At 42.2% G+C, this 27191-nt stretch overlaps 1 protein-coding gene across 5 annotated transcripts in view; it reads left to right on the plus strand.

The window, feature by feature from the left end:
- Positions 1–25337, plus strand: part of LOC140699564 (trafficking protein particle complex subunit 9-like) — a 217174-nt gene extending 191837 nt beyond the window's left edge. For 2 of the 5 annotated variants that reach the window (XR_012077746.1, XR_012077750.1), the window contains exons 2-3: positions 969–1193; positions 24813–25064. Coding sequence is in view for 1 of the 5 variants with exons in the window: in XM_072972219.1 (XP_072828320.1) it covers positions 24813–25061 (249 nt within the window). In the remaining 4 variants the exon portion in view is untranslated. Of the gene's footprint in view, positions 1–968; positions 1194–24812 lie in introns of those variants that run through there. The other 3 variants (XR_012077747.1, XR_012077748.1, XM_072972219.1) reach the window with 3 other exon arrangements.
- The last annotated feature ends 1854 nt before the right edge of the window (positions 25338–27191 follow it).

A 27191-nucleotide genomic window follows, 5' to 3' on the forward strand; every position in this document is an offset into this window, starting at 1 on the left:
GTCCATCTGTCCATTTCTCTACCCACTCATTCTTCTAACTTGTTCCAAGAAGCACTTCAGGCAGCTTACAGAAGAACAGATACCAAATAAACAGGTGAGAAAATGGGGCCAAGTTCACAAATTGAGGCTCGGAGTTGAGCCTGTGTGAGAGTTGCAGGCGTGAGACACACGCCTCTGCCTTGTGACTTATAAGATAGACAGCATCAATGTGCCTGAGGCTCCCAGCACACACAGGGAAGCAGGATTTGAGGGAGATGCTCACTGGCTGTGAAATAAATAAGTGGCTTAGGAGAAGCCCGGCCTTTCCAACTACTAAGACTTAGGAGAATATTTTGAGTGTCTTCCAAAATCTGAGTATTGCATCTTTTCTTTTTCAGAGTTTTATGTATAGTTGGTTAACATTCTATAACTGGAAATTTCTCCAAAACTGCTGCCCACGTGAGTCCCATGACTCGGGAATGGGGTGGTTCTGCTCATTGATGGGTGTTGGCCAGAAACGGAAAATGACAGCCTCAAAGGAGCCTGGGATTTGTCAGTTATGTTTTGTCAGTGCTGTAGATTTCAGAAAATGCTTTTACCGTTTCTCTCCATCTGAGGAAGCAGCGTGCTCTCTTCCCAGCATAAGGAGCTCAGGGTCTCGGGATGGTGGGGGCTGACTGCACTGCCGTAAAGACAGCTGAGCTAGTCACTGCATGCGTGGTGCTTTCACGTAGTGCATTTCATGTTTTTTAAAAGGTTTCAACAGGTAGTTAATTAACTGAGTTAATTAACATTTAATAAATATGAGGCTTTTTTGAAAAGACAGTTATAGGGAGAATATAAGTTGTGAACACTTTAAAAATGGCTTCATTACTGAAATTTCAGTAAGGAAGATTCAGTTTATCTTATTTACGCCTCTCTTTAAAAGTAACAAAGAAACAAGACAGAAAAAGCAGAGGATTATTTCTGTTCTTCCTCTCGGTTTGCAGGTGCCCTCACCTCCAGTGGCATCCATCCAGACACCAGCACTGACACTGGCCGTGCTCAGAAATGCCTCAGCCCTGAAGACACAACTGACAAATAGAAGGGAGCCGCGGCCTGTTACAGCGGGTGCTCTCACTTTGTGGGTCCTTATGTAACTGCGTGGTGTTATTCAGGATCGCCCTTTCTACACTGTGTGACGGTGCTGCGGTGTCTCCTAGTTATTTGTTTCTGTAACTACCCATGTATTTTTTTCAATGTGTGGTACTAGACATCTAAAAATGCATTTTTCAGATGAAAAATAATGTGTATTTAATATAAAAGTCTGAAAAAAGAGTCAAAAGGGTCTATCCTGGTCCCAGTACTCAGAGATAATAATTAACACTTTAACATCTATTTTCTGTTCTTTTCATCAATGTGTATCAGCTCTGTCATAAAAACCAGCGAGCACTGTGTGCATGTCTACTGTGTGGAGACCTCCATTTTCCATTCGGCTTATTACACATTTTTCTACAATATTCTATCTCCCCTGACATGATTTTTAATTACCAGTATAGCATTCTGTTTTGTGGAGGCATCGTCCATTTTACTTTGTACTTAAGTAAACTTTTAAATTCCAAGTATACTTACTTGAAATTCTGAAAAGAGAACTGTGGTGGTACCTAAAGTCCCCTACTTCCCTTCCCCTTTTTTCCTGAGAGTAAAAGCTGCTGACAATGTGGAGTATATATTTCATGACCTTTATGCCTTTGTCATATATATATACACACATACATACACGTATATGAGAAATCTATGTATATGTGTGTGTATATATGCTTTATTGAAAAATAAGGCCATACTATATGTTTTCTGCAGCTCGGTTTATTCACTAACGTATATATCATAGACGTCCTCCCCCTCCAGACTCACCCGGTCCTACAGATAGAGTAAAGGGGTCTCCTGATGTGCAGGTTTGGTCTCTTGTGTAACGACACCTTTCGTGGGAGAGTACTGTGGACAAGGCCTTGGACCACGCCGAAACGCCGCTACTTTAGTGCCCACAGCTCGCCGTGATTTACCGCATCATTGTCTTGATGGTGAACACTTAAGTTTTCTCCATTTTCCACTGTCAGAAAGGGTGTTTGACTGGCATCCTTCTTGTACAAACATTCCTGTGATCTTGTATGAGTATTCCTTTAGCTAAGGTTTCTGGAAATTTAGTCCTTGGATGTGACAACTTCATACATCACAGGATCCTTTCAAGTGAATCTAGAAATTCCTTCTCCTGTGGGGAATGAAAAGATGTAGAATAAATTATGTAACCAATTCTCTATCGCTGGATATGATTTCACTTCAGCTTTTCTTCCCACCATTGTAAACAGTGCTGTGTAAATGTTCTGATGAGTACATCTTTTTGAACTGATTTTTTCTAAGTGTAACGATTCCTAAAAGTGGAGTTCAGCCTGTGTGCACACACGTTTTTCAGAGTTTACATATCCATTGACATGTCATCCTCCAAAAGATCGCTCACAGTTTGTTGTCTCAAAGATGGACACTAGCTATAATATCTTTTAAACATATTTGCCAATATGACGAGCAAAATGATTTTCATTATTTTAGTTTGCACTTGATGACCAGTGAGGTTTTGAGCATTTTTCACTCATTAGCCATATGACTTTTAAAAAGTGATTGATCCCTTTTGTCCTTTGCAAACATTTAAGTGGGGGAGCTTCTTGTTGCTTTGTGACAGCTCAATGTATATTATGAACATTAACCCCTTGTCTTCATCAACATGTATCAGAGAGCTTTTACTTGTCATTTCTTGCCTTTCATTTTGTTCAGTAGGTTCATTATTGTTGTGGCCCAAAATAATCTTAAGATAGTAAATGTCTTCTTTTTGGGTTTTATTCTTAGAAATGCTTTCTTATACTGGTATAAATTTCTTCTGTAGGTTTTTTTAATCTCTAAGATGGAGATGATAATGGTACTTGTTACAGTGAGGAGAAGCTGAATTGATATGAGCAAAGAGTTGTATTTGCTCTTATTAGTACTTTCTAATATTTACATCACTTTCTGTAATTTTTCTTGCGGTCATTTTGACTGGAATAGAATTTGTTTTTTCCAGGTATTCTCTGATTGGAACAAGACAATTATTAAATTCATACTTTTTTTTTTAATTTGAAATCTCACCTGTAAAAAATACTTATGTACACTAGAGTCTCTTTTTGAGCTCATGATTTATTTCTGTCAATCTTACTTTCTTACTCTAGCACTATATCTTACATATTGTAAAAATTTATTTAACATATTACAGTGTGAATTTTTTGATTCTTTTTTCGATCCCTAAATTTCTTGGCTTGTATTATGACTTTATTATTCCTGAAGAATTCTAATATAATTTTTTCAAGTTAAAAAAAACAGATAAGTGTTGTCATGGGATTTTTTAGTAATTTTGAATTATCTTTAGGAGAACGTACATCTTAAAACTGCTTTCCTCAATACAATATGTTGATGTCTCTACTTTCACACTTCTTACTTTACCCCTCAGTACAGTCCTGTACTTTCTACATGTACAACATGGGCATTGTTTTTGAGTTTATTCCAGATTATTGTTGATGTTTTTGTTAATTTTTTAAGTGAGAAATTTTTGCTATTATGTTTTTTAACTGTTAAAACTGACACCTAGGAAGGCAGATTCGGTTTGTAAATACTCACTTTGTAACTTCTCATTTAAAATTGTAAGTATTAAGTACTTGTTACAGAATCCTTTCCTTTCTGTTTTTAAAAATTTGTTTCCAAGATTCTCAAAATGGTCATAGCTAAGTAGTATAGGTGGGGAGACAGATGGAGAGAGGTAGTGTGGCTCATGTACAAACTGTGAGCACTTTCATGGCTGCCTTTATGCTGGAAAAGCTGCTGAAGAGTCCAGGTTAGACCAGGGGTGGCTTTGTATGCACTTGAAAGCCAGCTTTCCTGCCTGTATGGTGAAGCCTGGTAGGTGTGGCAGGTAGATGATCAAGGTCGAATGGAAGTTATTGGCTGCACAGAGCACTGTGTCTGAGAACTGGAGACCATCGCCATGGGAAATGCTTGGTGCCAGGAACAATGCAGAGGAGCTGGGGAGCCTTGTGTTAAGGATTTTCCAGCCCTGGGAGTGGGAAGATCAGACTCTGCGTTCAGATCTGAGTTTGAATTCATCCTCTTTAGTTTACTTGTCCTCTGACTTTGGTCAAGCTATATACCGTCTTTCACTTCCTGTATTCTTGTCTCTCAAATTAGGAGAATTACAGCCTGCTGCTAGAGTGTTTGATCAGGTTAAATAATTTGTGTCTATAAGATGCCACGTACAGTCACAAGCTCAGTGAGAAATGGGCTGTCGCCTGTACTTCTGCAACTCAGTGCTTGACAAGACATGGGGGAAAGCCAGTCCCTAATTTGTGTGTGATGCAAGTAAGAACAAAATTAATGTCTTGCCTTTCCCTAGCAGTATTCTTACAGCTTTGCTTCATTTACTTCTTTCCTCCTTTCCTTTCCCCTTTCCCATCCTCCACCAAAAGAGCCTCTCAGAAAAGTAGTTTCAAATTACTTTAAAGGTTGGCTCATCCTCATGAAATGATAGTATCATAAAAAAAACTGTGCACATCCCAGAATATATTTTATTTGATTTACACACACACATGTGCATGCAAACACACACACACACAAAATCAGTCTACCTCCCACTTGCAGAGGGAGAAGGTCCACTTTTTCTGAGTTTTCATTCACAGAGAGTGAGAACAATGTCTCTTACACAGACTTTCACCAGGCTTCGTGCATGGTGTTTTTAATTGAATTTCTGTTTGTGGCCATATATATAGTCTCCTAATAGAAGAGAGAAAGTGGAGATATAGACATTCCGCTGAGATATTGGTGTCATCATATTTTAGTTGTAAAGGACTTAAGACAGCATAGAGTCACAACATTTTATGGGTGAGAATCCATGATGTTGTAACTTGGACAAGAACCTGGGTCTTCTGCCATCTTGTCCACGCGGGTGAAGAGGCAACTGGGCAGGGGATAGTAGGGATCCTTCCTGCTTCACTTCCATGTTCTTGCTAGCTTTCATTTCAGCTGCCTTTAGTTTATGTTCATGAGGCCACTCATGGGAAGGTCACTCTGTCCTGATAGATTGAGTTTCTTATCAGCAAAAAGCTCTGGACCCACTCATATTTCCCAGAGTTTTCTGCTGACCTGCTGACACTTTATATAATTGAGACCTAAGAAACTACTGAATATAAAATCCTTATTGTTATCATTTCCCCTCGAGTACCATAGGAATGGGGTGCTGTCTCAGGCTGTCTAAAGCCAGATCTGAACAAAGATAGGGTGATGGGCTGTGCTGCTGGACCTACACAGTCGAAGGGGATTTCCACCTTAGCTTTATAATCAGGCAGATTAGTTCAAATCTTGCCTTTACCAATTATTATCTTTGTGTCTTGGGGGAGAAACTGTACTTTTTTGTGTCCAAATTTGTTTATCTGTAAATAAGTTCAGTATTTATTTTAAGGTTTCTGTTTTAGAATTGAATGAGCTAATTCCTTCATTTAACCTAAAATAGTGATCGCATGGTTCTATGCTGGTGCCTTGGTAGTTGATTACTAAGGGAATTGGCAGTGAGAATGGGGGTGGGGGACCCCTGGATAATAGAGCTTATATTCCAGGATATGCTTGTAAAAGACTGGATGTGCAGTGGATTTTTAGTAAATATCTACTCCTTTCCTAATCTGCATTGATGGTTTATATATCTTTATACAAATATATGAACAATTTTTATTGCAATTTAAATATTTTTGTCGTATTTACATTATGTAGTTATAAAAAAGACGTGAAATAAAATGATTTGACTTTTATTTTCTTTTGAATAAGCAAAACAAAATAAAATAGAAAAGAAAAAAGTTTTGAAGGAGTAGAAATAATTTTATTTCTTTGGAATCAATTCCGTATAATAGGTTTTTTGTCGTGTTGTTAAACAGCATATAAAATTGATAGGTTGTGACATACTGGAAATGAGGAAACAGTGGAGACATACTACCTCTAATGCAGTCATTTTGTTACCAAGTCCAAACTCGTTCTGCTTGCTGCATGACAGGCCAATAAATGGGGAGATGAAATGTTGGAGTAAGGAATAGTGACTTTATTTGAAAATCTGGCAGACCCAGAAAATGGCATATTGATATCCAGTAGAACTCTCTTCCCCAAAGCAGAATTCTGTCTCCTTTTATACTAAAAAGCGGCGGGGATGTGGTTGGTTTTTGCAAACTTCTCGCTGTACGAATTGTTTCTCCTTGGAATCCTTTGTTTCTGCAGCTGTCCATGTGGGTCAAATTATGGTGCCCCCATAAAACCTCCAAAGAAAAGAAAGGTTATTCTCTATTTTGCAACTTGCCATCTGTACATAAGTGTAGAAGAGCTAATATCCTTAAAGATCAGAGCCTGGAGAATAGGCTGTCCTGGATATTTCAGGCTAAAGGCAACTTTTTTTCAAAAGGTGCAGATAGCAAGTCGGAGCCTAGAAAACAAGGTACAGTTTTAAAGCCAAACAAACACATCTAACATGGAGTCAAATTTGTTCTTTTCTATTACAATTTCTTTTTCTAACTCATAAATAATTTTAGTAAGAAACATGAGAAATTTTTTTTATTTTTGCTTCTTAATAACGAATTACAACTACACTTTATTGAGCAGGGATGCTGTGCGTGCCTTGGGGTCACAGCAAACTCTTGTTGGGGGTGGTCGACCCTGCAACATGCCTGATGTCCTGTGTGTGTTGGTGAGGGTCCCCCTAACCAGGGGCTCTCTTCAGGAACCACCATATGGGCATTGACCTCTGGAGACCTCTTTTTCAGCTGCAGGAAATTTTTTCAGATTTTGTGATGGAAAAATCACTCCTGCTGCTGATAATCAGGGAATAAAGGAAGAGGAAAAGGGCTTGAAGTAGAGTAGAAGAGAAGGACAGAAGATCAGGGAACCTGGGGGTTGGCAGCGGGGCCCCGGGAGAGAGAGGAGCAGAGGTGTGGTGGGTCCCGGCTACGGAACCAGCTCCTGCACCTTTCCCCGCACCCAAGCCACACAGATTTTAATTGGGCCCAGGACTCCCTCCTGTCTGGATGTCACCCTGGGCAGAACTTTGAGAATCGAAGCTAAGGGGTGGTCAACACTCACCTAGGGGGTCACTGAGGACTTTGCTCAAGTCCACATTGACTTTTCCAGTCATGTGCCTTCACCTGTTCTTTATCTCAGTATCTGAGAAGCAGGAGCAAGGAACTCATGGAGAGATCCAGGAAGATATCTGACTGTGTTAAGAGACGACAGTCACAGCGACACGTGGAGCGAAGACACTTGCAGTAAAGTAAAATAACTTCACAACTATTGCATCAGAGCTGCAAGTGTGAGAGAGCCTAAGCCTGTCTCAGAGTGCAGGGGACAAGAGGAAAGGAATGGTAAAATTAACACTGACATTTGAAATTTTGTTAAAAAGAATGCTACTGTTAATTGTATCACTTGAATGTATGCAGGTGTTTTTCTATGAGCATTCATAGGTTCACAAAACCCCACCAGCCACTCTTGCTCCCATCTGGTGTGGGCTTTCTCAAGCACAGTGCCCTTCCTGCTTGGGTGGGCCACGCTGCTGGTCCTTGCCTGGGGCCGGACTGCTACAGGACACTGAGTCCCCAAGGCACGGCCTGGGATACATGACAGGAACATCTCTGCTCTTGGCTGAGGGCCTCCGTTTCCCCCTGCAGTGTAAGAATGCCGGTGACTCAGTTAGAAGCATGCATCCAAGCCATCCTTCCGTGTCATCACCATCTAGAAGCGGTGCCTGAATCTTCTGAATTTCTGCAGAATGTTGTTTACAATCACCTTGAACAAGTGAGTGTGTGTCCTCTTTCAAGTGGAGGAATTACTGCCGTTTTCCTGGAACTTACTCACCACTAGTCCATCTGATTTTTCTGTGCTAGGATTCAGTATAGCCTGCTAATAACTCTGCAGTCAGATCTTGAAACCCTGATGAAGAGGATTATTTATTTTCTTTCCTTATATGATAGTATTTTACTTTCAAAATTCTGAGTTTTCTGTTCTTGGAGGAATTTTTTGGGTGTTTGGAGAAACAACTTTGCTCTTACCATCTTTGTGACCTGTTGCTATATGCATCTCACCTGTCTTCTGTCACTTGTGAGGCGGTTCCATTTGTGACCCTGTCCGGGTTATTCATGTTATAAAACATAAAATCTGTAAAAGTACAGAACCCTTTTACTCCGAAAACATTCCACAAATACTCCTTTAATCTGGGTGTGGTTTTAACAAGACACAATCATTAGAACATATACTTGCAGGTTGCCAGTGCAAAATTCCCAAATGAATAGTCTAGCTCAACATCTAAAATCTTTCTTATCTACCTTGGATATGTATGGATAAGTGAAGCAGTTTGCTAAGAACTCAAGACCAGGTTTAGGATACAGGCTGATGTAGCTCAGCAGGTCCTCCCAAGCTGATGCTCTGCCAGAGAGTGGGGTTGAGGGGAGAGGGCGTGCCCTGCCCTCCATGAGCTGACAGTTTCATGGCAAACACCTTCACCAGGTGAAGAAATTGGAGTTTCTTCTATGAAGAGTGAGTCTGAAAAGAGCCCAAAAAGCGTGGGAGTGACACAATCCCATTTTTCTCAAGTAGGGGAGAGTGGCTGTGGGGCCACCTGGGAGACTCGTGAGTCCAGGTGGGCAGTGTTGGTGGCTTCCACTTGAGCGGTAGGATAGTGGGTAAAAGCGAACAGATTGAAGGCATGTTTAGATGGTAAAAAGAAAGAATTAAAGCTGTCTATGAAGGTAGGATGGAGTAAGGCCCAGGTTTCTGGGTGGATTAATGAGTTAAATGATGGTCCTGCTGTGTTTTGAGGACGGAAAGCTGCAGAGGGATTTCTGGGGGAAAACTGATGTGTTCAGCTGTGGGTAAAGTGAAAGGTTGTTAGATGTGTGGTCTGGGAGCTCAGGTGAGAGCCAGTAGTGAGTAGGGAGAGGGGAGAGAGACTTTCAAATAATTTTATCTTGTGAACATACATATAAGGATGAGTAATGACACACTTAACCCCTCTATATTCTGTATTTAAAACCCAGTAACATTTTGCTATATTGATTGCAGGGGTTCTTAATTTTTTAATACAAATAAAATAAATAGAAACAAAATAGTGGAGTTAATGAATATCTTAGAGTTGATGTGTGTCCTTGTATGTATTTTGATTTCTCATCTGTTTATAAACATAATCTACAAAAAGTTAACTTGCTTAGAATAAGAGTTAAACACAGGGACATGACACACTCTGTTGGGGGTTGAAGGTGATATCTTTGGCAAATTATGCAGCCTCTCTTTGCCTTTGTTGCATCTTCTGTGAATGCCCCCGGGCCCCTCATCACAGCTGATTTCCTAGACTAGAAGTTGGGAGGGAGGCTGCTGAAGGGAGTAAGAGGTGGCAACTGCTAGGAACAAAGAAGACAGAGACAAAAACAGATTAAAGCCTAGAAACTGAGTCCTAATACCCTCAAAGGAGAAATAATCCCACAGTGTTTTGAGCCACTTACCATAAGGGAAACAAAATCACGTGGATCCAAATCTCTTGAGCATATGTATATTGTGGGTGGGAGGGTATCATCAGAAAAGGGTTGAGAAGAGGCTTTTTGGTTTCCCTTAACGTTTTCAGTAAGAATGGGGCGCAGAAGCGAAAACCACCCGCTTCACAGTAGAAGGTGTTGTTTTGTGCGAAACTGACCAAAGTTTGGAAACCAGTCATCAGTGGTGCTGGGAAATGAAGAGGCTTCTGGATTGGGTTGGGCACTTGCTGTGACTTCCAGGTGACCTGCTGGCTGGGGGCTGTGAGGCGGGCAGTAGGTTTGCAGTGTGACCTGGGCATAATCCCTGGCTCTGAGGCTGCTGGTCTGACTAGCAGACCTGGGCAGATGCAGTCCTATTGGGCATCTCGCCATGTGGCCTGGGACAACTGCCATGCTGAGGGGGAGAGGAGGGATCCCCTAAGGAGGTGTCCCTGTGAAGAGTAGAAACGTCCTCCTGCAGGGGAGGAAGAGCCTCTGAGCAGTGGGCCGGATGCACAGGCAAGAGCAGTCTGAGCACGGAGATTTCGGGGACCTGGAAGTCATAAAGTGGCCCGAACAGCCTTGTTCCTGAGAAACTGGAGGGAAAAGAAGCTGCAAATGCAGGCTAATTTCAGACCCTGTGGTGGGTCATGAGTGATAGGAAAGAAATGGTCAGGGAGGCACGAGAGAACCCTGTGGTTCTCCCAGTTGGGGCGTCACACCAGAGGGAGGTGCAGAGTTATAGACTTTGTCACTTTTTATCTGTGTGACTTTGAACAATATCACCCCACCTCTCTCTATATATATCTTCATCTGTAAAGTGACAGAGTGACAACTCGTGTCATCAGAAGGCTTAGTTTAGCTCTGATCCTCTTTGTGCAGTCCTGTCAGTGCTGCCCTGCAAGGTTCTGCAGTGGCTGCTCTTACCCTGAGATGGGAGGGCGTAGAAGGGCATTGTAGCACCCGAGGGCAGGAAGGGGTTGCTTTAAAAGCAGACATGTAGCCTCCTGCAGCTGCAGACCTACAGGCAGTTTGGTTTATGGTCGTGGAGAGGACTTTGGAGGTCTTAGCATCGCCTTAAGACTTGTTTTCCCTTGGGGACCTGATTTGCCTTTGCAGATTAATGTTGAAGATTTGGGCTTCTGGCAAAGCTGTTTTCAGAGATGGGTATATATGTAACATATAGTATAAAAGGAAAGGTTTTATTTAATATTTGGGACTTTGTATCTGTAGGGAACAGCTCTGTTGGCCTGGTTTCCACGGAGGACACTTGCGGTCGTCAGAGCGTGCGGGAGGGCAGGCAGCCTGCAGTGCTGCTGCGGGGGTTCTGCCCAGCAGGACGCTCTGCTGAGTTGACTCTTCTCTGAGTTTGGTTGCCAGAGGAGCAGACAGCAAAGTAATGAGTTCTGGTGGGATTGTATAATGACAGGAAGAAAGAGGGAGCCGTAGTTCTTCGGGACTACTATACTCTTTTGGTTCCTGATCCAGTGTGTCCCATTACAGAATTGATGAGTTGTGTCTATTCTGGGACTTGATTGAAATAAACGTGCAGCCTGAATATAAGAGTTATGTTTTATTTGTCAGGAGGACTCGAGCCAGGATGACCGCCTCTCGGAACACTCTGAGGGACTGCTCCCAAGAGTAGGGGAGAAGCTAGGATTATATAGGAGCTTTACAACAAAGACCAGGTAGTCAGAACAATAAAACATTGCTTGTTATCTAAAGAAAGCCAGGTATCTCAAGTTCATGAATTTAATGCTTTTCAATATATGGGAGGAAGCCAACATTTGGGCTGACTGAATATATACTTTAGACAAGCACCTAGCTATCTAGGGCCAGTAATCTGTCCTTTCTTATTCTGAGTCTGCTCAGAGGGCACCGTTGTGAATGGCTGCAGGCCTGTCTTCACTGGGGGGTGGCGGCAGCCGCTGATGACTTGTTTTCAGCATTCTTTGTTTAGTGACATGGTTGCAATATTTTCATTCAATTTGTAGTATTTTCTTTCACAGAAAATTATGATATTACCCTGATTATGGATAATCTGGAAGCTTGGAATGGAACCGAGATGGAATTACTGCAGGTAACTTCTACTTTAATAAGCCATGTGTAAACATGAACATGGAGGAAGCATACAAAAGGATTCGGTGGTGAATGGGAAGGGTTTCTGCACGTACAGGAGAAGGCAAGGCAGAATTCCTCTTCTTTGTGGGCAGGTATGTGAGTCCAACTTTCCTTTCTGAAGTGCTTTCTGAGAACTGTATATGGTAATGAACCAACATTGACAAACGGTGGCACACATTGCATTTAAGAGCTGGCTGGCTTCAACTTGGGTATTGGACAGGTGGAATTCATAGGCAGTGGTCAGGTGGATGGGACAGAGATGGAGCCCAGGCCTGGGCCCATATTCAGGTTGCAATCGCCATTTACTCACCATAGCGCCTTGGACTTGAATGTAACCTCTCTTAAACTGATGGTGAATATGTGAAATGGGCATGATAATATTTGTTACTTCCTGGGATTGTTGTAAGTTCTGAAGATTATTATAGCACACATGAAGCACTTAACACACTGACACTTAGCAGTGTACACTTTGTTCGACCACCACGCTTGGTGTGTGTCAGAGCCTTAAAGGCAGCATGTGTCTGTTTAGGATGCACTGGTAGCCCCTTGGCTAGTTTGTGAATTTGGTGATTTCCTTTAATACTTGTAACTCTGTGTGCCATGGGCAGTTATTTTTATGGACAGATGAGGAATCTCAGGGTAAAAAAGACTGTGTAATTTGCCCAAAGTCAGACCATAATTTTGGGTGCAAGGGCCTCGGTTCAGCATGGGTTCCTGGGCCTTCTCCTCTCTCCGTTCAGCACCAGAGCCAGATGTGGGCTCGGCTGTTTCCCAGCCCAGAATATCCGGCAGGCCACAAGACACACCTGGTCCTGTGCTGCTTGAGCAAAATCTCCGGAGGAGAGGCAGTTACAAAAGGGATAAACATAAAAACAGATGACAGCAAATTGTGATCAGCTCTGAGAAGGAAAGGAATACGTCTGGCCGTGCAGAGCTGGGAGCTTTCCCATCGGGGCTGCTCTGGGGGCGCTCATCTCAGCTAAACAAGCTCTGCTGCTGCACCAAGGCAGGAAGGCAGGGCGCGTGTGGCCAGGTAGACAGGGCCTCGTTGATTGTACTCATTCCCTATTAAGTGGCAGGTGTCACAGGCACTTAACTAATAAACAGATGTTGGCCATAATCATCACGCATTTTGCTTGGTAGTTTTATTGGCGCCAACTTTGAGAGGAGGTCTTTGAATCTGGGGAGTTTGCCGCATGTCCGTGATTACCATGGATATACCCCCACTGGTCTTTCAACCTAGACTGGTGTGGCTGTCATGTCCCAGCCTTGTGAATGGCATCGTGTAGCTTCTCCCAAGTGGCCCAAATGGCTGACATTGATATGCTTAATTCGTAGGAAATGGTATGTGACAATAAGAGAAAAAGTTAGTAAGAAATTGCAAAACTAGAAAATAACCAATTCTTCCCCTGCTGGGGGACCGTACCCTGTGTCACTCGCACCACTCACTGCCTGTCACCTCCTCCCTGAGGACTCCGTGTTCAGAAGCCACTCTGAGCCTTTGAAGAACATTTTGCCTCATGACACTGTTGACTAGGACCTGCGACCTCTCTGTCCCTGGTTAACTCTCTCTTCAAAGCCATTTAAATTTCTTGCAGGCTCCTCCACTCAAATGTAAGAATAGCCCCTTTAAACTTCTTGATGCAGCTCCTTAATGAAGATCTTGGGAAGGAAACCTAGCCAAAACCTGGGAGGTATTCACATAGTGAATGTAACCTGAGCATTTATTGACGTTCAGAATCAGAGCGGTGGGAGACACAGGAAGGCCTTTTTAAGTTAGAAAGTGGAAAGAGAAAGGACTCAGGATGTTTGAGACTGAAACATCTCAGTCCCAGCCAGCAAGGCACCGGCGTTCAGGATGGTGTGTGGGGAGTGCAGAGTTCTCAAAAAGAAAGAAGTGGTGGGATGGCAGGGAGGACATTTAGGTACTTAACTGGGGAAGGAAAAAGTTGGCTGAACAATTCATGGTTGAACAAGAGGATTGTGACATGATGTGCTTGTATTTTGGAGAGAAGGGTTTTGTGGAGCCAGGCCTAAGGAGAAATCTCTCTGACTGGGGAGTCAGCACAACAAAAAAACACAGAGAACCGGGCAGACCCCATGGCCCCTGATGGGGGAGAGGCTGCCCACCAATTGGAGACCTGGAGGCTGCTTCTGTCCCTTAGCTGGGGCCTCAGACCTCACTTCACATCCCAGTCCTGTTGATACAAGAAAAAATATGTGGGGCATGAGAAGGGCTGTGTCCCAGGCTTCCGTTGAGCCCCTGGGATGTGCCCCACCAGATTTTGTTCCTTGACTTCATGCAGTAAAGAATTCAAGAACAAGCCAGTGTTGAGTAAAGGTAGATTTATTCAGAGAGATACATTGACAGGCATGAGAAACATCACGAAGTATGGGGGTTTGATGCTCAGATTAAAAGTAGGCACATACTCCACAGAAATAGTGTGGGCCTTCTCCGAAGAGGTAGAGAGAGGGGTTCCTGGGAGGTGGCTCTGTGTTGCTCCTTTTCTTGGGCTTGGTGGTTTCATATGCTAATAAGTAGAAGGACCAGCCTTAGGGCAAGGGGCTGGGATTCCAGGGAGTTGGCCATTTCCCACCCTTTGACCTTTTGTGGCTAGCCTTGTGACTGCCATGGTGCCTGGGGCCGTGTTATTCACCATGTTACTATTACAATGGGTGTATAATGAAGCTCAAGATCTGCTAGAAGTTAAATCTCTTCATCCTGAGCCTCAAGACCTATTGGGGGTTGAATTCTTCACCATTTTGATGTTAATTGCTGTGGTCTTTCTTGAATGGCTTGCTCTGCCCCCTTCCATCCTGTCTCACTGTGATGACACAGAGAGAGCAAAGGCCGGGCCCTGCGTGTGCTCCTGCATTTAACAGCGGGAGATGTGGGGTGGGCTGAGGATGACTCTGAGTGGTGAAAAATATGTTTCAGATATTCCCACATGAGACATGGGGACCTGCCAGCAGCCATCGCAGATTTATCTCACGGACATTATCACTTGTGTTGTTACGGAAACAACAGGCCAGCCAAGAAATAAGCACCACTCAGAGGGTGGGAGTACTGAGATTTATTATGCCAGCGGGCTCAGAGGGGCTTCTGTTCCCAAGCCCTGAGCACCTCCAAGACGTGCACATGAGGTTTTATAGGGTTAATTACAAGTATGGGGCTTTTAGCCAATAAGGCTCAAACAACAAAAAGCAAGGAATCAGTACACTGAAGCTTATCAATTTGGAACAGATCATGTTACTGACAATTGTTGACCTTGGATTTACGAGTTAGCTTGTTAGCCCAGTAAACTGACACTGAACTTCAGATTTACGAGTTAGCCCAGCAAAACTTAGATCAGTAAACTGACACTTATCACACTTAGATTTGTGACTTAGCTTGTTAGCCCAGCTGGGGTTTTTGTTCACAGTGTCACTCATCTTTTCTATTTTTCTTTTTTTTTTTAAAGTATTTAATCCAAATTTAATATCAGGATTTTTTTGGAAAGAAATTTCTCTTTTTCTTTTCTTTGGGGCTCTTTTGGGGGGTAGGTAATTAGGTATATTTATCTGTTAGTGGAGGCCCTGGGGCTTGAACCCAGGACCCCGTGCACACTAAGCACACGCTCTACCACCTGCCCCATCATCTTTTTCTTTTTGCTTTAGCTGCCAAGAATCTTACAGCTGAATTTCTAGTCGGCCTTTAACACTTGCCCTGACTTCATGGAATCCATTTTTATGAGTTTACCTCCCCCTGGTTTCATTTAAGTATTGAATCTCCATTTTCTCTTCACTCTCAGTTTTGCCTTTTTGTTGTTATGGTTGTTAAGCTGTGTTTAAAAAATTGTTTAATTTCTCTTTTAGCAGGAGGCTGAAGTAAATAAATTTGTAAACAAACATCACACTTAAATGCTTTTATATATTCTAAGCTGTTTAGTAGTTAATTAAAAACCAAATTGAATATTAAAGGGATAACATTTTTAAATTATTTTTTAATTTTTTATAAAGACATAGCTGATTTAAAATATATGTTTCAGGTGTACAATAGATGCTCCATTTATAGTTACTGTAAAACATTGTCTGTATTCCCTGTGTTGTAAGATACATCCCTCTAGAGTGTTTACATTACATGTTGCAGTTTGTATAAGAAATTTGGGTAACGCAGAGTCTGGGACGTGGCTGTGGCTGACCCAGGTTCACACAAACCCTGCCTGTCAAAGCTCAGGCCTTCACTCCTGTCTGCAGGGGAGCGAGTGGAGGCAGCTCTCATCAGCGCTGGCACCACACTCTGAGTGGCAGTGACAGCAGTGACTGTGTGTGGACGTGAAAATTGTTGTTCCAAGAGTTTTACATGCTTTTCTGCATTTAATAATTAAAGCCCTCCTGTGAGGAAGCGTTTTAAGTTTTTAATGAATAATACATTTTATTTTGATACTGATAGACTTCAAAACTCCGGAAAATTTACAGGAGTAGTACAATAAATGCTTAGATACAGTTCACCTTAAAGGACACTATTTGCCCTTTTGTGACGGGCTTATTTTAGCATAAATTTTCAAAGTTCATTCATATTGTAGCCTGAATCAGTACTTTATTCTTTTTGTTTGATAATATCCTTTTCCTTTTTTTTGTTTTTGGTCTATTTAAAAATATTTTCATTGAAGTCTAGTCAGTTTATAGTGTTGCATCAGTTTCTTGTGTACAGCACAAAACTTCAGTTAAATAGGAACATACCTGTATTCATTTTCATATTCTTTTTAAACATAAGTTACTATAAGTTATTAAATATATTCTCGGGTGCTATACAGTATAAACTTGCTGTTTATTGTATACATACTCAGCATCTGCAAATCTTGAACTCCCAATTTATTCCTTCCACACCCTCTCCCCTCTGGTAACCATAGTTTGGTTTCTATGTCTCTGTGTCTGTTTCTGTTCTGTAGATAAGTTTATCTTTTTGTTTCTTTGTTTTTGTTTTTTCTGTTTGTTTGTTTTAGATTCCACATGTGAGCGATCTCATATGGTATTTTTCTTTCTCTTTCTGGCTTATTTCACTTAGAATGACATTCTCCTGGTCCATTCATATTGCTGCAAGTGGCATTATTTTATTATTATTTTATTGCTGAATAGTAGTCTATTGGACATATATACTACAACCTCTTTATCCAGTCATCTGTCAGTGGACATTTAGGTTGTTTCCATGTCTTCATATTGTAAATAGTGCTGCTGTGAACATTGGGGTGAAAGTGTCTTTTTGAATTATGGTTCCTTACGGATATATGCCCTGGAGTGGGAATGCTGTGTCATCTGGGCCCCCAAGGTTTTGTCTTTTGAGGAACCTCTATACAGTTTTCCACAATGGCTCCACCAAACTGCATTCCCACCACAGTGTAGGAGTGTTCCCAATTCTCCACAGCCTCTCCAGCATTTAGTGTCTATGAACTTCTGAATGATGGCTATTCTGACTGGTGAAAGGTGATACTTGTTTGCAGTTTTGATTTGCATTTCTCTGATAATGATATTGAGCATTTTTTCATGTGCCTATTGGCCATTTGTATGTCTTCATTGGAGAAATGTTTCTTTAGGTCTTCTGCCCATTTTTGGATTGAATTGTTTGTTTTTCTTTTTTATCAAGTGTAAAAGCTGTTTACATATTCTGGGAATTAAGCCCTTGTCACTTTCATTGAATGCAACTATTTTCTCCCATTCCATAGGTTGTCTTTTTGCTTTAATTTTTGTTTTCTTTCCTGTGCAAAAGCTTGTAAGTTTAATTAGAACCCACTTGTATATTTTTGCTTGTATTTCTATTGCTTGAGTAGACTGCTCTTGGAAAACATTGTTGAGATATATGTCAGATGTTTTGCCTATGTCTTCTTCTAAGAGGTTTATAGTGTCTTGTCTACAATTTTAAGTCTTTAAGCCATTTTGAATTCATTTTTTTGTATGTTGTGAGGGGGTAGTCTAACTTCATTGATTTACATGCAGCTGTGCAGTTTTCCCTGCACCATTTGCTGAAGAGGCTGTCTTTACTCCATTGTATGTTCTCACCTCCTTTGTCAAAGATTCAATTACCAAAAGTTTGTGGGACTATTCTTGGTAATTTTGTTTATCCATTCATTGATGGATGGATATTTTTAGTGACTTTTAGCTACTCTGAATGATACTGCTATGAATATTGATGTGCAAGTTTTTGTGAGAATACATTTCCATTCTGTTGGCTGTACAGTTGGCCCACCATATCTGTAGTTTCCACTTCATGGATCCAGATGGCTGATTGCAAAAGGACTTGATCATCCTTGGATTATGGTATCCAGGGTGAGGGGTTCCTGAAACCAACCCCCCGAGGACACTGAAGGATGACTCTACATGTAGGAGTGGAATTGCTCAGCCACATAACTCTAACCTTTTGAGGAAACATCGGGCTTTTCCAAAGAAGCTGCCCCATTGCCCCTTTCCAACGGCTGCATATTGAGGGTATCCATTTCTCTGCCTCCTGACTGACACTTGTTATTGTCCATGTTTTGATTATAACCATCCTAGTGAGTTTAAAATGAGATCTCATTTTGATTTTGATTTCGCTAGTGATGCTGAGCATCTTTTCAGATGCTTATTGGCCAATTGTGTATCTATTTAAATCCTTGGCAAATTAAAAAATTGGGTCGATTTTCTTTGTATTGTTCAGTTGTAAGCATTTGTTTTATATCCTGGATACTAGTCTCTTATTAGATATATGCTTTGCAAGATTTTTCTCCTTTTCTGCAGATTGTCATTTCACTTTAATTTTTTTAAACATTAAAACAATTTCTTTATAGGGGAGGGAATTAGATTTATTCATTTTGTTTTTCTTCCTTAGCACGCACTCTATCATTTGAGCTACCCCTTTCCCCTTTCATTTCACACTCTTGATGATGTCCTTTGTAACAAATGATTTTAATTTGATGAAGTCCATTTTATCTATTTTGTTTTATCACTTGTGCTCTTGGTATTGTATCTAGGAAGCCATAGCCTATCCTATGACCACAAAGATTCATACTATGTCTTCTTTTAGAAAGTTCATACATTTAGTTTTTACGTTTCTGTCTGTGATCCATTTTGAATTAATATTTGTTATATAAAATACGGGGTCCAGATTCCAGATACATTCTTTTGCCTTCAGATACCCAGGAGTCTCTGCTCCATTTGTTGAATAGACTATACTTTCAATGGAGTTTTGTTGGCACATTTCTGGAAAACTGACTGTAAATGTAAGTTTCCCCCCAGGATTTTTTATTGTGTCTCATAGATTTCTGCATCCAAACTTATGACAGAAGCATAATGACTTGAGTGCTATAGATTTGCTGTAACCTTTGAGTGAGTCCTCCAAACTTGCTCTTCTTTTTCAAGATTGTTTTGGCTGACCTGGGTCCCTTGCTTTCAATATGAATTTTGGGATCAGTTTTTCAATTTTTGCAAAGAAGTCAGCTGGAATTTTGATAGGGATTCCATTAAATATGTAGATTACTTTGGGAAGTCTTAACATTTTTAACAATATTTTCTACCATTGCATGATCATGGGATGCCTTCCATATATGAAGATATTTTAAATTTTTTTTGGTGATACTTCAAAATATTCAATGTACAAATCTTGTAAACTTTTGTTAAATGTATCCCGCATTTTATTTTTTATGCTGTTGTAAATGGAAAGGCTTAGCTTCATAAGGGTGGGACTATATATATCAATTTATTTATTCCTAGGATTCCTACATAGCAAATACACTAGGTTTATATTTGCTACATTGATCTATCCACAATTCTTCCCACCCCCGTGTCATAAGAAACCAAGATCCAGCTTAAGCCATCTGAACACCTATGTGGAAGTGAGAAATGAGACCTTTGGGTGGGGTTTGTGTAGATGATACTGAGATCTTATTCAGGATGGCTTCATCTTAATTTCTTTTAAACAATCCTTTCAGAGTATATAGTCAGATACATTAGGAAAATGCTCTTTTGATGTGCAGAGGAGCTAAGACTATAATTTTCAAGTAATTTCTAGTGAGAGTGTTGTACTTGAAACATAATTTGCATCAATCTTTGAAGATTTATGTTTCAGGAGCTTTGAGTAAATAATACCTGTCTTTATTCAATAACTACAACTAAATGCTCAAGCAACATGTAAGAGTTTGAGCAAACTGCTCCCGCCCCGTAGTGTTGGTTGGTTGCAGCTGTAACTGGAGTCAGCGCTTACCTTGCCCAGTACACTTGTGCTGATCTGCTCAAAACAGTTCGTCCAACAGTTTGTCGGTAGTCTTTTAGACAAAGCCATAAAGCATTGATTTAAGGTTGCTGGAATGTAATCTATTCTTATTAATATTAAGTAAGCACATATTGAGTACTTACTGTATGTTGGGAATTGTCCCTCAGCCTCACATGAATATTACTTCTAATAAAACCTCTCATATTTCCCTGTTATTTGCACTTTACAGATAAGGAGACTGAGGATTAGGTCTTCTCTCTTTTGGGGGGAGCTCATTATCAATGATGGGAAGTTGTAAGGAAAAAGATATTGATTCATCCAGAGAAAATATTTTTCTGAGATTCAGTATTGAAGAAGGTAACCACTGAAGAGGGTGATCATTGTTTGAGTGAGACGAGCCCCGGGTTGTACGGAGTCAGCATCCCTGTCCTGGACGCTTCACGTGTAGAGCTGCGTGGTGGGTGAGGTGGCACGGCCGCGCAGGGAAAGCGGATGCCGGGCCGTTGGGCTGTGCTCAGGCCCGGTGGGGCTTTCTCCTAAGAGCAGTGGACCGTCATTGACAGATTTTAAGTAGGCTAGTGCGGTGCTCTCGTAGATCACTTTTGTCTTGTAGAATGCTTAGAAACATTTAGAAGGCTTGGCAGGAGGTGATGTGATGAGTCAGAGTAGGGTGGCTGCGAGGTGTAGCAGTGTTCAATTTTCAAGTGATTTTCAGTCCCAGGTTTGTGGCTCAGTAGCCGTGTCACTTTGGATGACACACCCAAGGAAGTGAAACAATTTATCTAATCAATAGAAGCAGTGATGTACCGAACTCCCAGGACTGCTGTGTAGATCCAGTGAGATAACGTGTGCACAGTGTGCAGCATGGTCCCCAGCACAGAGTCAGTGCTGAGGGAGTGCCAGTGAGTACCTGGTAGGACAGGTGTGGGTGGTGGATCTCGTTGACTGAGGAAATTTGTCCCTGAAGGAGGGGTCTTGTCACATCTGTGAGTGATTGGCCTGAGCTGGGAGAGGCAGGGAGACCTTGTCCCCGACCATGGGCCCTGGGCAGGATGGCTATGGGAGGAACACCGTGAAGTTAGCTCTTGGCAGGTGGAGTTGGAGGTGCCCTTGAGACATCTAAGTGCAGTGTCACAATCACAGAAGTGGTCTGGCCCCGGGCTGTGCATTTTCCTGCCGAGATATTGATCTCTGAACGTGAAGACATACTTTACAGGACAAGTGAATAGTAGTATCATCTCTCATCAAAGCTCACATCTCTTTATTCATCACTCACTTTGCTAATTGGGTACTTACAGAACACACTTCACTGTCCTCCCCTGGGCTCAGGCTCCACAGAAAAGAGCTGGTGAGTCTCCCTCTTTTCCAGAAGAAGACACATTTAGCTGGTAGACTTCTATACCTCGCCAGACTTAGAATTTTAGGTTGTTGATTTAATTCTATTTTCTGTTGGTCATCTCCTGACAGGAGAGACGTTTTACCTCATGGTCAGGTTTCAATTAGCTGTTACTGAGAATTGCTGGTCTGATCCATAGTGTATTTATTCTATTAACTTTGTAGAGTACTTATCATTTTTCTGTCTTTGCTCTTTAATTTTGTTTGCCCCTTCAATTTTCTATCTTATTTGGGACCTTATTTTATTTTTTAATTAAAAAATGTCTATTAGCAGTTAACAAAACAAAAGCAAAGAAAAAATGCACATGATAGCTAAATTTAGAAAATATCTTGTGTGTTTTCTGTCTCAGCCATGGAGGGTTCTAGAAACTCGTGAAAAGCTTCATTACATAAGTTCCTTTAAATTCTGATTAAGAAATAAAACCTTCCTTCCTCATCTTTCAAGCTGCACAGCTAATTGTCAAGAAAGTGAGGGGAAATTCTCAGAAGCCAAGACAAACCAGAAAGCAGGGATTCTGGGAGATACGTGAGCCTTAGAAGCCCTGAGGTGCTGGTTGGCTCCTGAACTGAGTTTCAGTTGCCCTGGCAGGAGGGCAGGAGGTGAGCCTGTGGCCTCTCACACTGGGAGTTGGATGGCTGTTCTTATGTAAGGCCAAGCACATCCTGAGAATCCTGCTTTATAAAAGGTTGAATTAGAAAGAAAAGAATAAAAGCATTCCTCAAGGCAAGGAAGTAAGGAAAGTAAAATTTTTTGGAAGCGGGAAAAAATAACATATCCAAAGTAAGGATTTAGTTTAAAGCTGTTCTGGCATGAGAGTGACCACAAACCCATGGCAGAAAATCACAGCTCCTCCCGGAAAGAGAAGGTGTGTTTTGAATGAATCAGTGGACAGCCATTCTGAAAAAGGCCTCCAGAGTCTTCTGGATCAAGATACTGGACTCAAACACCTCCCTTCCATGGTCTCATTTAAATAACCAGAAAGGTTTTAAAGGAAAGAAGCCACAATCATATTTCTATTTATTGACATTACTTTATGCTAGGAATTCAAAGGTGACTATGGAGTTGTCTCCTCTTTATGGACCTTACTTTCTATTTGACATAGTTGGGGAACTTGGTGGAGGGTGGTGTTAGTATGTTGCAATTAACCAGGAGAGGAGTTTAAGAAAGCAGTGAAGGGTTGGTGACATTTTTCGCTGAGGACAGTCCTGTTCAGTTGGCTTGTAATTACAGGCTCGTTGAGTTGTCACTGGAGGGAATTAATCTTAAGGAATTTGGACTTAACTCAGGCCTCTTCAGAATGGACAAGTGAACCTGGAGAAAGACAGTCAAATCTGTGCAGACATTGAAGTTCACTTCAACATGCGGTATCCATGAGCCAAAGATAGGACTAGTAGGCAGCACTTCTTGAGGACAGAGGAGTGGTTTTTAAGGTTCTTCAAGAATGAATCCCAAGGTACCGGGATGGCCAGTTGTCAAACTGTGACTTTGCTCTTTGGACAGTGTATCCACCAAGGGTATTGGCCGTTTACAAGTTTCCATTTCTCTTTAATACATGTCAGGTTATGAGGACGTGGGCATAAACGTTTCACACCTTGTCAAGGTGACTTTGGGTACCTGCCTAGAAGCATGGGCACAGTTGCGGCTGCGTCATACATCTTGCCGCACATCCCGCTCCCCGGCTCCGTGATCACGGCAGAGTGGTTCCTTATTGAGCTGTCCATCTCCTCTGTGACATCGTAACCAAACAAAAGACTGGAGAGTATTAGCTTGGCTTTTTTCTTTTCTAACATTCCCTTCAAATTATGATGACTGATAGTGGACCCAGTTACGTTTGCAGATGATTTACAAGTAGGGCTGTCAGTACAAACCTTGTAATCCCCGCTGTGTGATCTAGAGAAGAAAGTTACACTCTTTCCAAATTGTTTTGATGCACTTATGTGGGAAAATGATGTATGTTTGAATATGTATTTCCTCTCTTAATCATCATGGCTAGAGATGAATATTTGTAGACATGGAATGAGTACTCTGTATTTGAACTGTATGGTCCCCTAAATTCTCCCCAGCTTTTTAAAGTCATCACTGGAGTGCTACCTCCAGAGTGCCGCAAAGCATCCAACACTGCCTGCTCTTCGGACACTGTAAGTTTCCAAGTTGGAGAAGGCTGCTGGCTGGTGAGGCATTCTCTCGCACATCTCTGGTTGGGTGATGTGAGCTGAGAACACAAGAATTGGCAGACAGTAACTAACCACGATCACGTCCATTTCTGGAACACTCATGGAGGATTTTACACCTATGCTAGTGGAATACATTATTTCATTTAGTTTTCCCAACAATCATAATTAGATTTTATCACCTGTATTAAAAAGGAAACTGTCAAAGCGAGTGACGTGCAGACTTTGGACTGGAACACGGGTCTTTCTGATCCCTGTCTCTGTTCCCTCCCCGGCCTATCCTTGCAAGTGACCAGGAGACTCTTCCTCAGTCTTGAGTTTCCCTCTGATGTTACCGCTCTCTTTGTTTCTAAGAGAGGAAAACAAGTCTAAACTTACTTTCCAGTCGGAAATGGAATGGAGAGTTAACGTTGGAAGCCGGGAGAATCTGTCCTGTGATGAAGTGGTCTCCGAGCCACTTCCACTGGGATGTCACATCACTGTCTGGGCCCCTTGCTCAGCCTGTGCACAGGTGACAGCGCAGTTGTGCCGAGCAGTCCTCCCGGACAGGGCAGTGGGTTGGAAATGAGTTTGGGGATTTGGTTTCATTACACAAGTTCCTGAGGGCCTTGACCTGGCACTTCGAGTGGGAGCATTCCCTGTCCCACAGACTGTGCTCTGGGCCCATGCAGACCTGACGTGGCCTCAGCGTGAGTCTCAGGGCCCGTGGTGATGAGGAGCATTTTAGCCCAGGGTCTGCCGGAGGCTCTGAGACTACTGGGCTGTGGGACTTTGTCCAGGATGATAATAATTCCTCCCCGAGTTTCAGATTTCCTTGCCTGTGAGCCGGGGTAGTAGTTGTTTCTGAGATGATTGTAATGATTCAGTAACGGGCGCAGCATATGCTGACAGGTAGCTGGGTGCTTTAGGAGCAGAAGTCGCAATCACTCTGTCAGCCTCTCCCTGTGCGCTCTGTGCTTTGAGAAGTTGTGTGTTTGGTGAAAGTCCCGCCCAGACCCTAGGGTCTAGATGAACTGTTGTTCCTTTACTTTTGCTTCCTTTTCCTCTTTCCCTTCTCTGTGTCCCATGTTTAGGTAGCAGATTCCTCTATTTCAGGGAATACGGGCTTTTCTAGTAAAGGGACAGGTGGAATGCGGAGAGGTGGGGCCCAGAGGGGGTCTGGAGTGTCTGCACAGTGCTGCTTCCCTGCGTTTCTGCATCCGGTCCCATCAGTGCACTAAGTCAGCCTTCCTCTTCCTTCCTGTGTCATCGGGTCTCTGTTTTAAGGGAAAACCATTTTTATGGGTCTTTTTTCACTTACGTGTTTCATTCAGATGCTTGTTGCTTTTCTCCCTGTGCTTCAGCGTTCCGAGGAGAGAATTCAGCCGTGCAGCATCCTCTCCGAGCTCTACGAGTTGATCGGCTTCCACTGCAAGTCCACCTTCTTCAAGCGGGTGGCCCCCGTGCGGCACGCGGCCCCCGGCATCCCAGAGCCTGGCGGGAAGGCCTGCTCCCGACTCCTCCTGCAGACGCTTCCTGGCTACAGTCTGTCGCTGGACCTGCAGGACTTCAGCAAATGTGTTGGAACTAAAACATTGCTTCAGTCCCATTAACCATGCCTGGTTTGGGCCCTGCTGTCCTGCCTCATCAGGGTGAATTTTGATTCATTTAGAACAGGGCTCAGCAGACTTTTCCTTTCAAGGGCTTGGGGGTAAATATTTCAGGGTCTGAAAACCTCCTGATCTCTGGTGCAGCTGCTCAGCTCTGCGGTTTAGATGCCAGAACAGCCAGACAGTCCACACACCCATAGAGCTTTATTAACAGCGGTGGCTGGGGCTGGATTGGGTGTATGAACTGCAGTTTGTCCCCACAGCCTCCTCAATATTGACACCTGCAACAGAGTGTACATTTGTGACAATGGGTGAACCTACACTGACACATCATCATCACCCATAGCCCATACTTGACACTAGGATTTACACATTGTGTTGTGCACTCTGTGGGTTTGGACAGATGTACAATGACATGTATCCACCATCACAGCATCATACAGAGTCGTCTGTCTTAGTGACCTTAAAATGCTCCGTGCTGCACCTCATTCATTGCTCTTTCCCCTTTAGCCTCTGGCAGCCACTGATCTTTCAGTCTCTGTGTTTTTCCCTTTCCCAGAACACCATACAGTTGGAATCTGACAGTTGCTGAAACTTCCCAGATTGGCTTCTTTCACTTGGTAATATGCATTTAAGGTTCCTCTATGTCTTTCCATTCCTTGATAACTCATTTCATTTTAGCACCAAATAATAGTCCATTTTCTGGCGGAACCACAGTTTATTTATCCATTCACTTACTGAAGAAGAGCTTAGTTGCTTCTGAATTCTGTTGAGTATGAATAAAGCTGCTATTAACATCTGTATGCAGATTTGTGTGTGAACATAAGTTTCCATTTCATCGAGTAAACACCAAGGAGCACAGTTGCCAGATCAGATGTTAGAATTACGTCTAGCTCTGTAAAAAATTGCCAGAACATCTTCCAAAGTACCTGGGCCATTTTTCATTCCCACCAACAATGCATTAAAATTTCTGGTGCTCCACATCCTCACCAGCATTCGGTGCTGTCAGTGTTCTGCATTTTGGCAGTTCTGACAGGTGTGCAGTGGTATCTCGCTGTTTCAGTCTGCATCCCCTTGATGACAGGTGCTGTGGAGCATCTTTCCAAAGGCTTCTTTGGCATCTAGATTTCTTCTTTGATGAGGTGTGTTTTCAGGCATTTTGCTCATTTTTTAATCAGGTTATTCATCCTTCTTGTTGAGTGTAAAGAAATTTTGGTATATTCTGGATTTCAGCCCTTTATCAGTGTGTCCCTGCCCTTCACCTGCAGTGTCAGAGTTGTCCTTTGGGTCTCAGTGGAGTGTTAGATCTTCAAAGAGATTCCCTGTCTTCCTTCAGCCTAAATACTGTCCTTGTATTTTTCACTTTCATTGACTCATTTTGTTCTTTTTAAATAGCATTTCCCATAATTTGTAAGTACATAAAAGAGAAAAGGGCAATGATTGAACACCGCCTGACCCACCAGGCTGTGTGCCCTGTGAGAGCAGAGGCCATGTCCCCACTCACTGTTTCCCATGACAGCACATCGCACATGTCCATGTAAAAGTGTGTAACGTGGGGCCAAACCTGATGAGCAGCTATGACGACATGTGTTGTCTAACATTTATTGAGTAGACTTTGTTTCTGATCTTAATTATTAAATCATATGAATGAAACTTGGTTGTTTTGAAAAATAAAACAACAAAGCACACCTCAATGTGATTGGTAATTTCTACTTAGATTTCTGACCCAGGAGGGGATGTTCACCATCATTTTGTGGAGGAGGTTGGGGAGGTAAAGTAAGAGAGTGAGATCAAATAAAGTAAAAATGATAACTGTCAGTTGGCTTTATTTTCACTGACATAAAAGGTACTTTAAACCCAATCTCAGCTGTTGTCCTGTGGTTTTAAATATTTCTCATAGAATTAAATGGAAGTCCACTAAACCCTGAAAGGGAAATTGTGTGCTCAGGTCTGAAAAATGTTTATGTCTATTTCTTGAGATGCACATTTCCCTACTGGTTAAAGAAATTCGAGGCGGGAACACAACAGTGCACGGTGTGTGTCTGCCGGATTCACAGGCTGCTCAGTGTCATTTTCATTTTCTTGTGTTGCAGTTTATGACGGTTTTCCATGAGATATATTGCTCAGCATTTT

This window comes from Vicugna pacos, chromosome 11, assembly GCF_048564905.1.
Source record: "Vicugna pacos chromosome 11, VicPac4, whole genome shotgun sequence".
Taxonomy (NCBI): Eukaryota; Metazoa; Chordata; class Mammalia; order Artiodactyla; family Camelidae; genus Vicugna; species Vicugna pacos.